Source organism: Diaphorina citri, unplaced genomic scaffold (assembly GCF_000475195.1).
Source record: "Diaphorina citri unplaced genomic scaffold, Diaci psyllid genome assembly version 1.1 scaffold2775, whole genome shotgun sequence".
In the NCBI taxonomy this organism is placed as follows: domain Eukaryota; kingdom Metazoa; phylum Arthropoda; class Insecta; order Hemiptera; family Psyllidae; genus Diaphorina; species Diaphorina citri.
This window is the reverse complement of record NW_007380192.1, coordinates 21,542-34,401: the sequence shown is the minus strand read 5'-3', so window position 1 is coordinate 34,401 and position 12,860 is coordinate 21,542. Positions and strand designations below refer to the sequence as shown.

Here is a 12,860-nt window from a genome sequence, read left to right as displayed (position 1 = left end):
AATCCAGGTGGTTGAGAAGGATCTTGAACGCAGGCTAACTTACCCATGGCGATGGTTGATTTTCTTCAGTCTTATTTCGGAACAGTTGAGTTGTGCAAGGCCCATGAGTATACCTGCTAGAGGTCCGTGTGACATGTCTACATGCTTCCCCTGGTAGTCTAACCGAATGAGAACCTCGGGAGAAAACACAAAGCTCCTGCAATAAAATAGATTAGAGAGGAAGTGAGAATCGAGAAATTGATTTAAAAAGGGAACAAATATATAGTAATAAAAAATGTAGCCACATATTTCTGGAGGCCAATCGTGACCCCAATTTCTGTAGAATTTTTCGTACATTTTACTTTTTCTCTAACTTTTCCAGATTTTGAGTTAAATCGATCGCAATTTTTTTAAGGTTTGTAAGTGACAAGGATTTAAAAATGTAAGATTTCTCTTTCTGTCTTTCAAAAGATTGGATTGAGTGGGTAAACTCTATGGCTGTATGGTCGGGCTTTAAGTAAAGTCTAGGATGTTATGTATTGTTTTCTGATGAAAAGATGAGCAAAGGATGATTTGTAAGACTTACTTGATAAATATAGGTGATTTCTTGGATCCAGAGCTACTCGCAGGGGAAGACTCAGTGCTACTCACTGATGCAGTATCTGATAGGTTTTCCTTGTCTTCTGTAAATGGAAATCAGAATTACGTCAAGTCAGTTGGAGAAGTCTTGCAAAACACTACGTTAGTTGAAGAAATCTCCTAAAACTATAGCAGTTGTACAGTGACGTTAAGAAGAACCTCAGTATGAACTATGAAAGTCAAAAGTTGCTTAATCGGTTCAAAACCCTTGCCTGCCACAGTGAAATTTATATTACGTAGTAATTTGATATGATTTAATTTTATTACGTAGTAATTTACGTGTTACATGAGATGCACCACATCTTCGGTTCAAAACCCTTGCCTGCCACAGTGAAATTTATATTACGTAGTAATTTGATTTGATTTAATTTTATTACGTAGTAATTTACGTGTTACATGAGATGCAACACATCCCCAATACGGGACACAGCATTAACTCATTCTTTTTATTTTTTGCCATCTTTTCCTTCTCTATTTTCCCCAATTCTTTATTCAGTTACATATTTTTTTTTTCTTTTTTATTGTTGTTTTTTTAATGATTTCAATCTATTATGTAATGGCTGTCCATGAATTGTAAATGAATATACTTGAGTATTTTGTTGAAAAAAAAATCAATACAAAACAAAATTCCGAAAGAAACGAAAATTAATACCTGGTCATAATAATAGAATCTCAAAAGCAACTTACCCGCTATACCAGACAGCTCACTGGCAAACGTGAACAAAAACAAAATGGCATCCTGGTCTATGTTAAGTCGTAGAGGTAACAATGATACCTTGAGACAACTTTCTAATTCATCTCTAGAGTGCTCGCTTCTCAAATGTAGAGCTTTCAATACAACCTGGAACACATAAGGGTTCGAGTGCCAGGGTTAGGAAAGAAAAAACACAATCGATTGCAAAATAACCCACTGTTTAGAAAGCCAGCTGTTCGGAGTACGAACTTTGACCTATTCAATATGCATTGGAAGCGTAATTGCTCGACTTTTAGTAGTGCAATGCCGCTTGAAAATCCCAACCTACGAAAATGATTTAAATGGTCAAATTCTCAAATTATATTGAGGATTAAATGCCATACCTCGGCTGGGATTGAACCCACGCCCTCCTGAATGGTCAAATTCTCAAATTATATTGAGGATAAAATGCCATACCTCGGCTGGGATTGAACCCACGCCCTCCTGATTAGCAGGCGAGCGTCTTGACCACTACGCCATCGAGACAAGGAAATCATAAACGAGGATCTGCGACATAAACGAGGATCTGCGTGAGAACATAAACGAGGATCTGCGTGAGAACATAAACGAGGATCTGCGTGAGAAACAGCTGACAGGCAACGAGGTACAAAACAGACATGACTGGAGACAACTGACAAGAAACGTCGACAAGGAAATAGTCATATAATATTGAGGCGTGGTCTTACCATATGAGCATGGCTCTGTCGAGGCCGGGCCTTACTCGAGTAAGCGTAGAGGAACTTGTTGATATTAGAGGAAGCCAGACGGTCCCGAATCTCCACATCATGAATGAGAATAACTTGGCGTGAGCTTTGTGCGATGTCCGGTCCGTCTGGATAGACATCGTGCTGAAACCGGAGCTGTGACAGAGAGGAAGCAATAAACGTAAATATAAAGATAAGCATGAGCTCACGATAGTAGTGTGTTTCCACCTTTAGCCGTAAGTTCACTATGGATCACTTAAGTTAACAACGTTACGCGTGGTTAGTACCCGAATGGGTGACCGTCTGGACAATCGCGAGCTGGTGGCTTTTCCCGGCCCCACTCAGACTGCGTGAGGTTAATGTGAGGAGACAAGTAGCTTCTCACTGAATAGAAGGTAATACCCCCCGTCACTAAACACCTCACCAGTTGCAGTTATACAGTGATGTTAATGAGCTGGTGGCTTTTCCCGGCCCCACTCAGACTGCGTGAGGTTAATATGAGGAGACAAGTAGCTTCTCACTGAATAGAAGGTAATACCCCCCGTCACTAAACACCTCACCAGTTGCAGTTATACAGTGATGTTAAAAAAATCTGGTGTGATCATCACACGACTTTCCTTATCCTATTGAATGATGCTTATTTGAGTGTTCTTTTACCCTAACTTTTACAAATGGATGGGTGACTTCAACACTATATTGGTAGTTATTAGGAAACATTAAGAGGAATAAAGGGAGAACGGGCTCTAGTCTTGATTTTAAATCACTATTGATTTTACTTTCATGTAATGATTTAAAATCATTGATACACAAATGAAAGCAGGGATGGATTGAAACTGATCAAAGAAGAACAAAATACACGAATTTTCTTCTTCTTTGTTCAATTAAAGTTCTTAAATATGGTACAAAATTCGTTCTTCAATTGGTATTCTATAAAATTAAATTATATTCTAAATACGGTTTCTCACCTATTTCTATGACACACACATAGTCTTGTTTCAAGTCTACCGTGCGATGTATTTTCCTGTTGGATATGAACAGTGATATGTCTTCAGCTATAAATCGTAATGTAGAGGAGGTGGTGCGAGCGGCCAAGTTACAACAAATGCTGAAACTACGACACACACATAGTCTTGTTTCAAGTCTACCGTGCGATGTATTTTCCTATTCGATATGAACAGTGATATGTCTTCAGCTATAAATCGTAATGTAGAGGAGGTGGTGCGAGCGGCCAAGTTACAACAAATGCTGAAACTACCCAGCGATATCAGAGCGGAGTAGGGCAGGTACAAGGGTCTGTGAACACGAACAGGGTAAACTATGGAAATAATTAAAGGAAATATCGTCGAGTTAATAAAACTTGGAACTCTCTTTTTTTACAACTAGGTATAATTGGTGCTTATTTTATTTATTATTATTATTATTATTATTATTTTTTTTTAAGAGGTTTGACAGAGGGAACTGTAACATATTTGGTCTTATCGTCCCGAAATCGAAGAGAACATCACGGCATACGCTCCCGTACACGATGACGTCACATCAAATGTCCCTCGCAAGCAAAACATTAATGTGTTTGTGCGCATACGTTTCTGCGCGTTTCTTTCTGCTCCTCCGCAAGCGTGCTTTCATACTAGCACTACCTAGCGGACGAAAAAAACAACTGCGTAAAGTCTGAAGTCACACATCTTTGAACTCTTTCATTAGAACGGAAAATAAAAATTGAATTTTCCACCTTTTACAGTTATTTTTTCGGAGTTTTGACCTCAGATTTGGATTTTTCCCAACTTTTTATCAGATTTTGTTTATTTTTTTGACTTGGCGTACACAGACCATACGAGTCTACCGGGCACACACGTTCCGACTGACAGATAGGTTTGTGAGACCGTCTGAGCGTGAGTGGCGAGTATAATTATGTATCAGTTGTTACATTTCTCCGAAATAAAAACAGCGATCAAGTCCCATTTTGCGAGGAAATTTCCTATAAGTGTACAATTTTATCAGTTGTTACATTTCTCCGAAATAAAAACAGCGATCAAGTCCCATTTTGCGAGGAAATTTCCTATAAGTGTACAATTTTGCCGAATGGAGCAGTTGCAAATAGGTAAAAATTATAAATAAATGGTCGATTTTTATGTAAAAAGTTGGGAAAAATCCAAATCTGAGGTCAAAACTCCGAAAAAATAATTGTAAAAGTTCGAAAATTCAATTTTTATTTTCCGTTCTAATGAAAGAGTTCAAATATGTGTGACGTCAGACTTTACGCAGTTGTTTTTTTCGTCCGCTATATAGTGCCACGCCACTATGCAAGCGCGCTAGCAGAGGAGCAGAAAGAACTGCGCAGAAACGTATGCGCACAAACGAGGGAGCTTTGCGAGGGACATTTGATGTGACGTCATCGCCTACGGGAGCGTATGCCGTGACGTCAAAGTTCACGATTTACCGGTATTTTTTACGATTAATCTCGGGATCTAGAAGTCGTAGAAGAAAAAGAAAAATTCCGTTGGTCCTCATTTTTCCTGCTCTATGACTTTAAAACATCACCCAAGCGCGACTGATATTCATCAAAATCGGACAAACCGAACAAATATCAAGAAATATGGTGAACCAACTAACTTACAGTAGACAAATTAAAGGAAATATCATCGAGTTAATAAAACTTGGAACTCTCTTTTTTTACAACTAGGTATAATTGGTGCTTATTCTATTTTTTTTTTTTTTTTTTTTTAAGTAACAGAACAGAAGCTAAAATACCTTCTACCTCTGTGGGAATGAAACAGAACAGAAGCTAAAATACCTTCTACCTCTGTAGCATTATAAAAATGAAAACGAAATTCAATACCCTGTTCCCAATCTCCATGCACCGTTTTTGATATGCTTTTACTCCCCCTATATCCCTAACATTGTGCTGTTGTGTATATTTATATTTTCTGGTTAACTCGAAATATTAGCACTAAATAAACATTGTCACATGAAAATCATCATGTTCGGCGCTTACCAAACAATAGCGCCCAATAACCAATTTGAGGATTTTTCGAGAGATTTTTTTTCTCGAAACTAGTCGAAAGGTTTGAGAGAGGGAACTGTAACTGCTAAGGCAGAGGTAGATTCTACGAACTGCTATACAAGGAGCTAAGGTCTTATGGTTTCGGGACCATTCGAGAGAAGAGAAAAGGAAGATGGGATATGAGAAACCTCCTATCCACAAGGGTATAATATTAAATAATAAATTAATAATATTTCACAAGACTTTTTATTATTATTATTATTACTTTAATCTTTGAAACAAAATGAAGTTTAAAAGTACTTCTTGGTAAACGTATCTATCTAATAAAATAATATCTACTTTACCTACTTACTAGAAATTTGGATTAAAATCACGCGCAGTGGTCTACGCCATGGGAGCTGACTGGAATCTAGCACTTATAGCAAGCTGTGGAGAATTGCATCAAGATTCCAAAAATGTGACGACTGGAAAACTTCATTGTCGAAAAAAAGATCAACAATACGCCCATTTGTTCCTTAAACGCCAATAGGTCCCTACAATGGTGGCGTTTTGTACGAGAGAATAAAATTGGATCCGTCCCAGGGAAATTTATACTTTGTGCGATTATTTAGAGAAGGAATTATTTATGAGGGAAAAAGCGAATAACCCGTATCATGATATGGAATGCAATCAATTCAATTATCGTTTTATGTTGAGGGATTATGTCATAAAAAGTGCACTAATACCGTACGTACGATAATATCGTATATTAGATATTATAGCGTTATATCAGATGTGTTGAAGCAGGGGATAAAATGCATCCTCTATTATAAATCGAATTGTCTGATCCCGCGGGATATAGGTTTACTGTATTACCGTTTATATAAATTATGTACGATCAAATGTCCTTTCGTAGCCCAACCGAATAGTTAGCTTGCAGGGTAGCGCTAGGTCGCGGTACCCCCTTGGGGCGAACTTTATCCCAAACAGATAAGGTTTGTTCTCGGAACGGCTGGCTTTCTCCTATACTGTCCTTCTTCTCGCTTCGATTTTGGGACGATACGGCCTCCGTTGATACAGTTTCGTTCTATGTATCAAACCTCTTAAAAAAATGCATGATCAATATTGTCGGTAGGTATGTAGCCTGTGGCGATAGCACGTTGAAAATTGTTGAATGTACCAATTCCCAACGAATCACTGGTGGACTGAAGATAAGCAACGTTACTTCTGGTTGGTATCCGGATTTGTCACCATCTGGACTCTGGACAATCGCCCCACTCAGGCTGAGTTATGAGTAGGCGGGGAGCTTGTAGCCAAAAAGCTAAATAGAAGGTAAGACCCCCGTCACTAAAAGCCTTAGAGCTTAAATAGTGACGTTAAAAACCATTAAAAAAAATCGAGGAAATCTGTGTAGACAAAATATTCTACACTCTACATTTAGCGTCAATGACCCAAGTCTACCATTTGCTATATCTAGTCACTAAGTGAAAACAAAAGGAACAGACAAAGGAAATCCTAGTCTGGTTCTTCCGAGAACGAACATTATCCCATCAGGATAAAATCCGCACCGGGCGGGAATCGAACCCGCGGCCTAGCGCTTACAAGGCAGACGCACCACCAACTAAGCTAACTAGGCTGGCACAATGGGAGTTTAATGAACCACTTGCAGTCCCGGTTACTGAAGTTAAGCAACGTTGCTCGTGGTTGGTATCTGGATGGGTGACTGGCCAGTCTCGTGCTACTGTATTTTTCCCGGCCCCACTCAGGCTGGATGAGGTGAATGTGTGGAGGCGGGTAGCTTGTCACCGAAAGACGGGCAAAAACCCATGTCCACCCTATAAAATAAAAAAATATATATATATAAAAACATTATTTTGCAAATTTGAAGTTTCACATTATTTTTTGGTACCTACCTAAGCTTCGACTGAAAACAAAATGAAATTAGGTAGGTAGAGAGAGAGAGAGAGAGAGAGAGAGGGAGAGAGTAGATGAGGTTAAAAACTTTTTAGATTTTTAGAACAATATAGTTAGGAACTAGTTAGTTATTTGAGTTTATACTCTCTCATATTAATGAATATAAAATTAGAGTAATTAAATTTGAATTAAAAGATTTTGTGTCTTTTTTTACCCAACATAAAAAAAGTTTATCTCAAACTGTCGTTAGTCATTGCTCTCCCCTTTTTCTTTTTAAATTACAAATGAGTCGTAATTAATTCATTATCAAGATTTTAGAAGGGGAAACATTTGTAGAACAAAACGCACGTTAAGGGCCGACTTTAAGCTTTTAATCGGGTTTGTCTATAAATCAAGATTTTAGAAGGGGAAACATTTGTAGAACAAAACGCACGTTAAGGGCCGACTTTAAGCTTTTAATCGGGTTTGTCTATAAAATATAAGGTTGGGGGCAGTGTTGCCTTTTCGGATATTTCCCCGTCAACTTTGAAAGCCGGTTTTGTGAATTTTGACAACACTGCCGATTTTCCACAATGGTATGAGAGGTTGTTGAACCAATTAAATTTTATTACCTACTTTTAATTCCAGTCATTTCAGTCGTTCTGTTTTTAGTGTTTTTATGAACGCCTTTTGTCATAGCTCCGACTATAGAGTGCGTGACTTTGAAAGCCGGTTTTGTGAATTTTGACAACACTGCCGATTTTCCACAATAGTATGAGAGGTTGTTGAACCAATTAAATTTTATTAGGTACCTATTTTTAATTCCAGTCATTTCAGTCGTTCTGTTTTTAGTGTTTTTATGAACGCCTTTTGTCATAGCTCCGGCTATAGTGTGGGTGAGTTTGTTACCTCCACTAACACGTTTACCTACCTATAGTCATAGGGGTTAGGATATTAGGTACGGTCAAACTTTTTTGACTTGGCGGGGCGGAGCGCTACCGCGCTCCTTAATAATAGAAGAGTTAAAATAGGTGCCGCGGTTGGCGGTATTTTGACCGCTTTTTGGCGGGTTTCGACCGCTTTTTGGCGGTTTTCAGCTATATCGACTGAACGGTTAGAGATATTGTAAATGTAATAAATGTTACAACAGAACACCCAAATAAGCATCATTCAAAAGGATAAGAAAAGTCGTGAGATGTTCACACCAGATTTTTTTCTTCTTTGTATAAAAACAATCCAAAAGCTCATCCTACCTATCAACCGGCTCCACTGGGCGGGGGGTCTCCACTCCGGGAAATGTTTGGGAAACCGGTCCCTGGTCCAGAACGTATGTAATATCACCTTGTACGCGGTAAGTTTGTCCGGGGCACACGGGACGTCGAAATACGGGACGCGGGCGGACCACACCGCACATAGCAGCGAGCTAAACACGACTAGGACAGACGGTAGAAACATCGCGCCTCCCGTCACATCAGTTCCCGGTCAAGTCTCCAACTAAACTGACGACGAGCGAGGAAAACAGTGTGCATATCGATATGTGCTTTTAGTATTGATAGTTTGAAGAATCGATAGTCTTAATGCTACAAGTATCGAGACTTCTTTTTAGAACCATCGCGCCTCCCGTCACATCAGTTCCCGGTCAAGTCTCCAACTAAACTGACGACGAGCGCGAGCGAGGAAAACAGTGTGTAGTGTGTATATCGATAAAAGTTGAGCACTAGGCCGAGGACGTAAAATGAAATTTTATTTTTGTTTTTGGCAAATTTAATGACAAAAGTTAGTTTACGTAAAATTCTACGTTGTTTTTCCAACTCGGGGAAAAAGTTTTTGTGGTATTTTCTGGTGCTAAAGTCTGTAGTCTGTACATACGTTGTTTGGGCTAGAGGTTTTATGTCCTAACGAAAACAGTGATGTTACAATGAAACTAATGAGGAATAGGGTAGGTACCAATGGGATGAAACTTTACAGGACTGTATGACTGTGTCATAGTATGCTCTGTGCCAAGGCATGCCCCTAGTAACACGAGAAGTGTACGGTTCGGCCGCTAATTTGTGCTATTCAGGACGGGAGATTGGAAAAGACTTGAGTTTTCGGCCTAAGGCTAAAGACAGTGTGGAGCAGAGAGGTAGAGGGAGGCGATGATTTCAAAGTTCAAACTGCATTGAGCTGGGTGCAAAAGGTCTATGCTCTTTGATCTCCTCTCCACTCTGCTTTTAGCTTTTTTTTTAAAGAGGTTTGACAGAGGGACCTGTAACTGCTATGGTCTTATCGTCCCGAAATCGAAGAGAGAAGGAAGACAGGATAGGAGAAAGCCAGCCGTTCCGGAACGAACATTATCCTATCAGGATAAAATCCGCCCCGGGCGGGAATCGAACCCGCGGCCTAGCGCTTACAAGGCAGACGCATGCACTACCAACCAAGCTAACTAGGCTGGCTACTTTTAGCTTGTCATTCAAATTTTGCAGAAGGGTTTGGTGAGATGAAGTTGTAATTTGTAATTTATTTGCATCAATAAATAATAATTGTAGTTGTAGAACAAAAGTGTCTCTCGGACCGATGGTCCTGCGTTTCAGTTGGTATTCAAGGCAAAAGTTTTGAAAAAGATCGAAAACATTCACGATCGTCGGGACTTTTTCCAGTTTTCGAACCAAGTCGCTCAAAGGTAAAATCATCAAGTCAAACTTGGAACTCACTTCGTTCGTTCAAAAATCCCTCGATTTTTTGTATTTTTCTGTCTTTCTTCTTAGATTTATTCTTCTTTTCTTCTTCACATTCTTTTCGCTGCGAGTTTACATTTCCCGTGTAGGTATGACAACACAAAGCGACGTCTATCAGAACACGTGACCCAGGCAGAGTTTGAAATTCCAGCATAGAAATCACGTCCGCGCCGAGAATCGAACGTGCCTTGTCGGACCGGAAGTCTACTAGTGTACCACAGAGAGCTTTGATCAGGGGACTGTATACCGCTGAGATGACTGTAGAACGGCAATTAAAAATTGAATTTTCGACCTTTTAAAGTTACTTTTTCGAAGTTTTGACCTCAGATTTGGATTTTTCACAACTTTTAACGTAGGAATCGACCTTTTGTTAAAAATATTTTCCCAATTGCAACTCCTCCATTACGAGATGGTAATCCAGCGAAAAATAACGGAACCTGATGTGATAAAAGAAAAAAAAACTGTAAAATATGAGATTTTCTCACCTGAATAGCCATTACAATCCTAGCTGTCAATTCTAAAGCTGCCATTGCTGTGGATGTGGTGAAGGAGTTAGCGCCCCTCTGTAGACCTCTCACTATACGGCCATCCTTCTGATATTGCTCTATGGGAAGCCAGAATAAATCACGGATACCTGAAATTATAGAAGAGAATAAAATAAAACTGAATAAAATTAGAATTAAGCTACATTTTCAAGAGCCAGCGTTAGTTTTATACAGAGGAAACAAGGTGGGTCCGTCCCTCCGGGATTTTTTTAGCCCGTAGTCTACATTTTCGCTTAATAAAAGTGAATAAACTAAAAAGTATAACAGCCCGACATTTCCCTTGCTAAAGAAATAGCAAAAGGTTGAGTGCGAAGCTACTTAAAACATTTGAACTAATTTGTAGACAAAACCAAATGTCAGCCTAAAAGCGATCACCCTAGCTAAGGACTGATCGAGAGGCTGGCGAAAAACGCCGACCCCGTCTTAACACGGGGAAAAGGCGAGGAAGACTAAAATGTTACCTTGTGCCAGTTGTACCAAGGAGTACATAGGTCCCACACCGCCAAGTAGTGATGGTAACTGATTCTTGTAAATATCCTGCGACCATTCTGCCTGCATGAATGACAGGAGTTTGTTGAAACCCAGGAGACTGGAATAGGAAAAACAAAAAACCAGGATTAGCTTAACAAAGGCAAAAACAAAGAACCAGGGTTAGCTTAACAAAGGGAAAAACAAAGAACCAGCGTTAGCTTAACAAATGGAAAAACAAAGAACCAGGGTTAGTTTAACAAAGGGAATAACAAAGAACCAGGGTTAGTTTAACAAAGGGAAAAACAAAGAACCAGGGTTAGCTTAACAAAGGGAAAAACAAAGAACCAGCGTTAGCTTAACAAATGGAAAAACATTGCACCCCCCTTAAAAAAAAAAAAAAAAAAAAAAAAAATAGGTCGTAGAGATTCGAACTCTAAAGGTCTAGCCTTGGACATTAACCTCAGCCAAGAGTGAAATAACTATTATACCGAATTATAAAGTGATAATAAAAACAGCATAATTATAGTATATAAAAATGTAATGTCTCAATTATTTCGTTTATTAAAATAAAAACTATCTGCATACAATACATTCCTATCTATACTTACATTGAATACAAAAACAAAATTCCAGACAAGATTTTTTTATTCTTTTTTTTTTCAATACAAAAATTAAAATTTATGATTCAGATATTTCTGAGAAAAATAAACTATAGATATACATACATGATGGATACATAGGTAATTAGGTAATATATATGTATAATAATAGCAAATAAGGCTAACCAAAGGTATAGCAATAGAGTCTGGTGGAGGGGCTTTGTTCATCGACCTGTCCTGTAGGACAGAACGATAATGGTTATGTATGTATGTAATAGCAAATAAGTTACTTAATACTAAGTACAGAAAGAGAGAGAGAGAGAGAGAGAGAGAGAGAGAGAAGGTGAATGGGAAGAGAAGAGCGAAAGGGGGGGGGACGATAAGAGATAGGAAAGAGAGAAAAGAAGGACTAGGGTGTAAAAGCAGGATAGAATCGGACTTCTAATGTCTTGACCTTAAACCTTAAGTTAACACTGTGAAAATAGTCAAAATAGTCATGGGGGCACGGTTGGTCCAGTGGTCAATTGAATACCTCCATACGACTAGATTGGCTGAATGTGGGCACGGTTGGTCCAGTGGTAACGCGCTTGCTTGCCATGCAGAAGGTCCCGGGTTCGAATCCCACCATCGACAAAAATTTGTACTCGTTTTTCGATTGCAAATATTTCAACGGGTTACTTTCTGGTGTTCTCGTGTTGACCCAGCACCTAAATGGGAAGGTTGGAAAGTATTGTTTCTCTTCTCGCCCATCTGATGCAGGACATACTACGGGATGGGCATGCTACGACACAGACCACATGCGTCTAATGTAGCAGTTGTTTCATTGCTACCAAATAAAAACGGCGGTGAAACACTCATCTTAAAAAAAAAAAATAAAAAAAAAACATATCACGCAACCTGACTCACAAACTCACAATTCGTATAGGCTCAACCCGTCCTTTAGGGCTGTTTTTCCCCACACCTAAGTCTCTGAGTGGGCTCTGATTGCGCACACTCTAACTCATCTGTTACGCAGCCTGGTGCACAATCTAACTCATCTGTCGCGCAGCCTGGCGCTCTCACAACTCGTCCGTGCGCCACTTGTGCGCTGCTTCTTTCCTTGCGTCTGGTACCAGTTTTTTCCCCACACCTAAGTCTCTGAGTGGGCTCTGATTGCGCACACTCTAACTCATCTGTTACGCAGCCTGGTGCACAATCTAACTCATTTGTCGCGCAGCCTGGCGCACTCACAACTCGTCCGTGCGCCACTTGTGTGCTGCTTCTTTCCTTGCGTCTGGTACCAGTTGACTCTTGACGCCGCCTAGTACATTGGATGTTGCCTTGGACGCTAGTATGATGTGGTGTTACTAGTCATCACGGGATGACGGACTCTCATTTCCCTGAAAAGTCAAGATAGCGCTCGTCACTATACTTATTGCGGTGACATAATACATAATAAGTAAATGTGAGGTACAGTTTAGTGTGAGGGGGGTCCCATAGCCACTCTGACGAGTCTGCGACGAGGCACATCGTAGGCTCCTCGGTACTTCGCGATTGCCACCGTCATCCGCGGCCACCCCCCACGAAGACGCGGTCTAGGGGGGGGGGGGAGGTCGGGTAA

The 12,860-nt window shown here is 39.8% G+C and overlaps 2 protein-coding genes across 2 annotated transcripts in view; both read right to left on the bottom strand.

The window, feature by feature from the left end:
- LOC103519534 (autophagy-related protein 2 homolog B) overlaps window positions 1-2,271 on the bottom strand; it is a gene marked incomplete at its 3' end in the record, with an annotated part of 5,563 nt that extends 3,292 nt beyond the window's left edge. The window contains exons 1-4 of the mRNA XM_026830996.1: window positions 2,038-2,271; window positions 1,306-1,459; window positions 566-662; window positions 44-196 (exon numbers count right to left, since the gene is read on the bottom strand). Of these exons, the coding sequence (XP_026686797.1) occupies window positions 44-196; window positions 566-662; window positions 1,306-1,459; window positions 2,038-2,256 (623 nt within the window). The remainder of the gene's footprint in view (window positions 1-43; window positions 197-565; window positions 663-1,305; window positions 1,460-2,037) is intronic.
- A 696-nt stretch (window positions 2,272-2,967) lies between these two features.
- The window catches only part of LOC113465363 (autophagy-related protein 2 homolog A-like), a 21,630-nt gene continuing 11,737 nt past the window's right edge, over window positions 2,968-12,860 (bottom strand). Inside the window, exons 6-7 of the mRNA XM_026830995.1 lie at window positions 3,307-3,348; window positions 2,968-3,166 (exon numbers count right to left, since the gene is read on the bottom strand). Coding sequence (XP_026686796.1) covers window positions 2,983-3,166; window positions 3,307-3,348 — 226 coding nt within the window. The 3' untranslated portion in view covers window positions 2,968-2,982. The remainder of the gene's footprint in view (window positions 3,167-3,306; window positions 3,349-12,860) is intronic.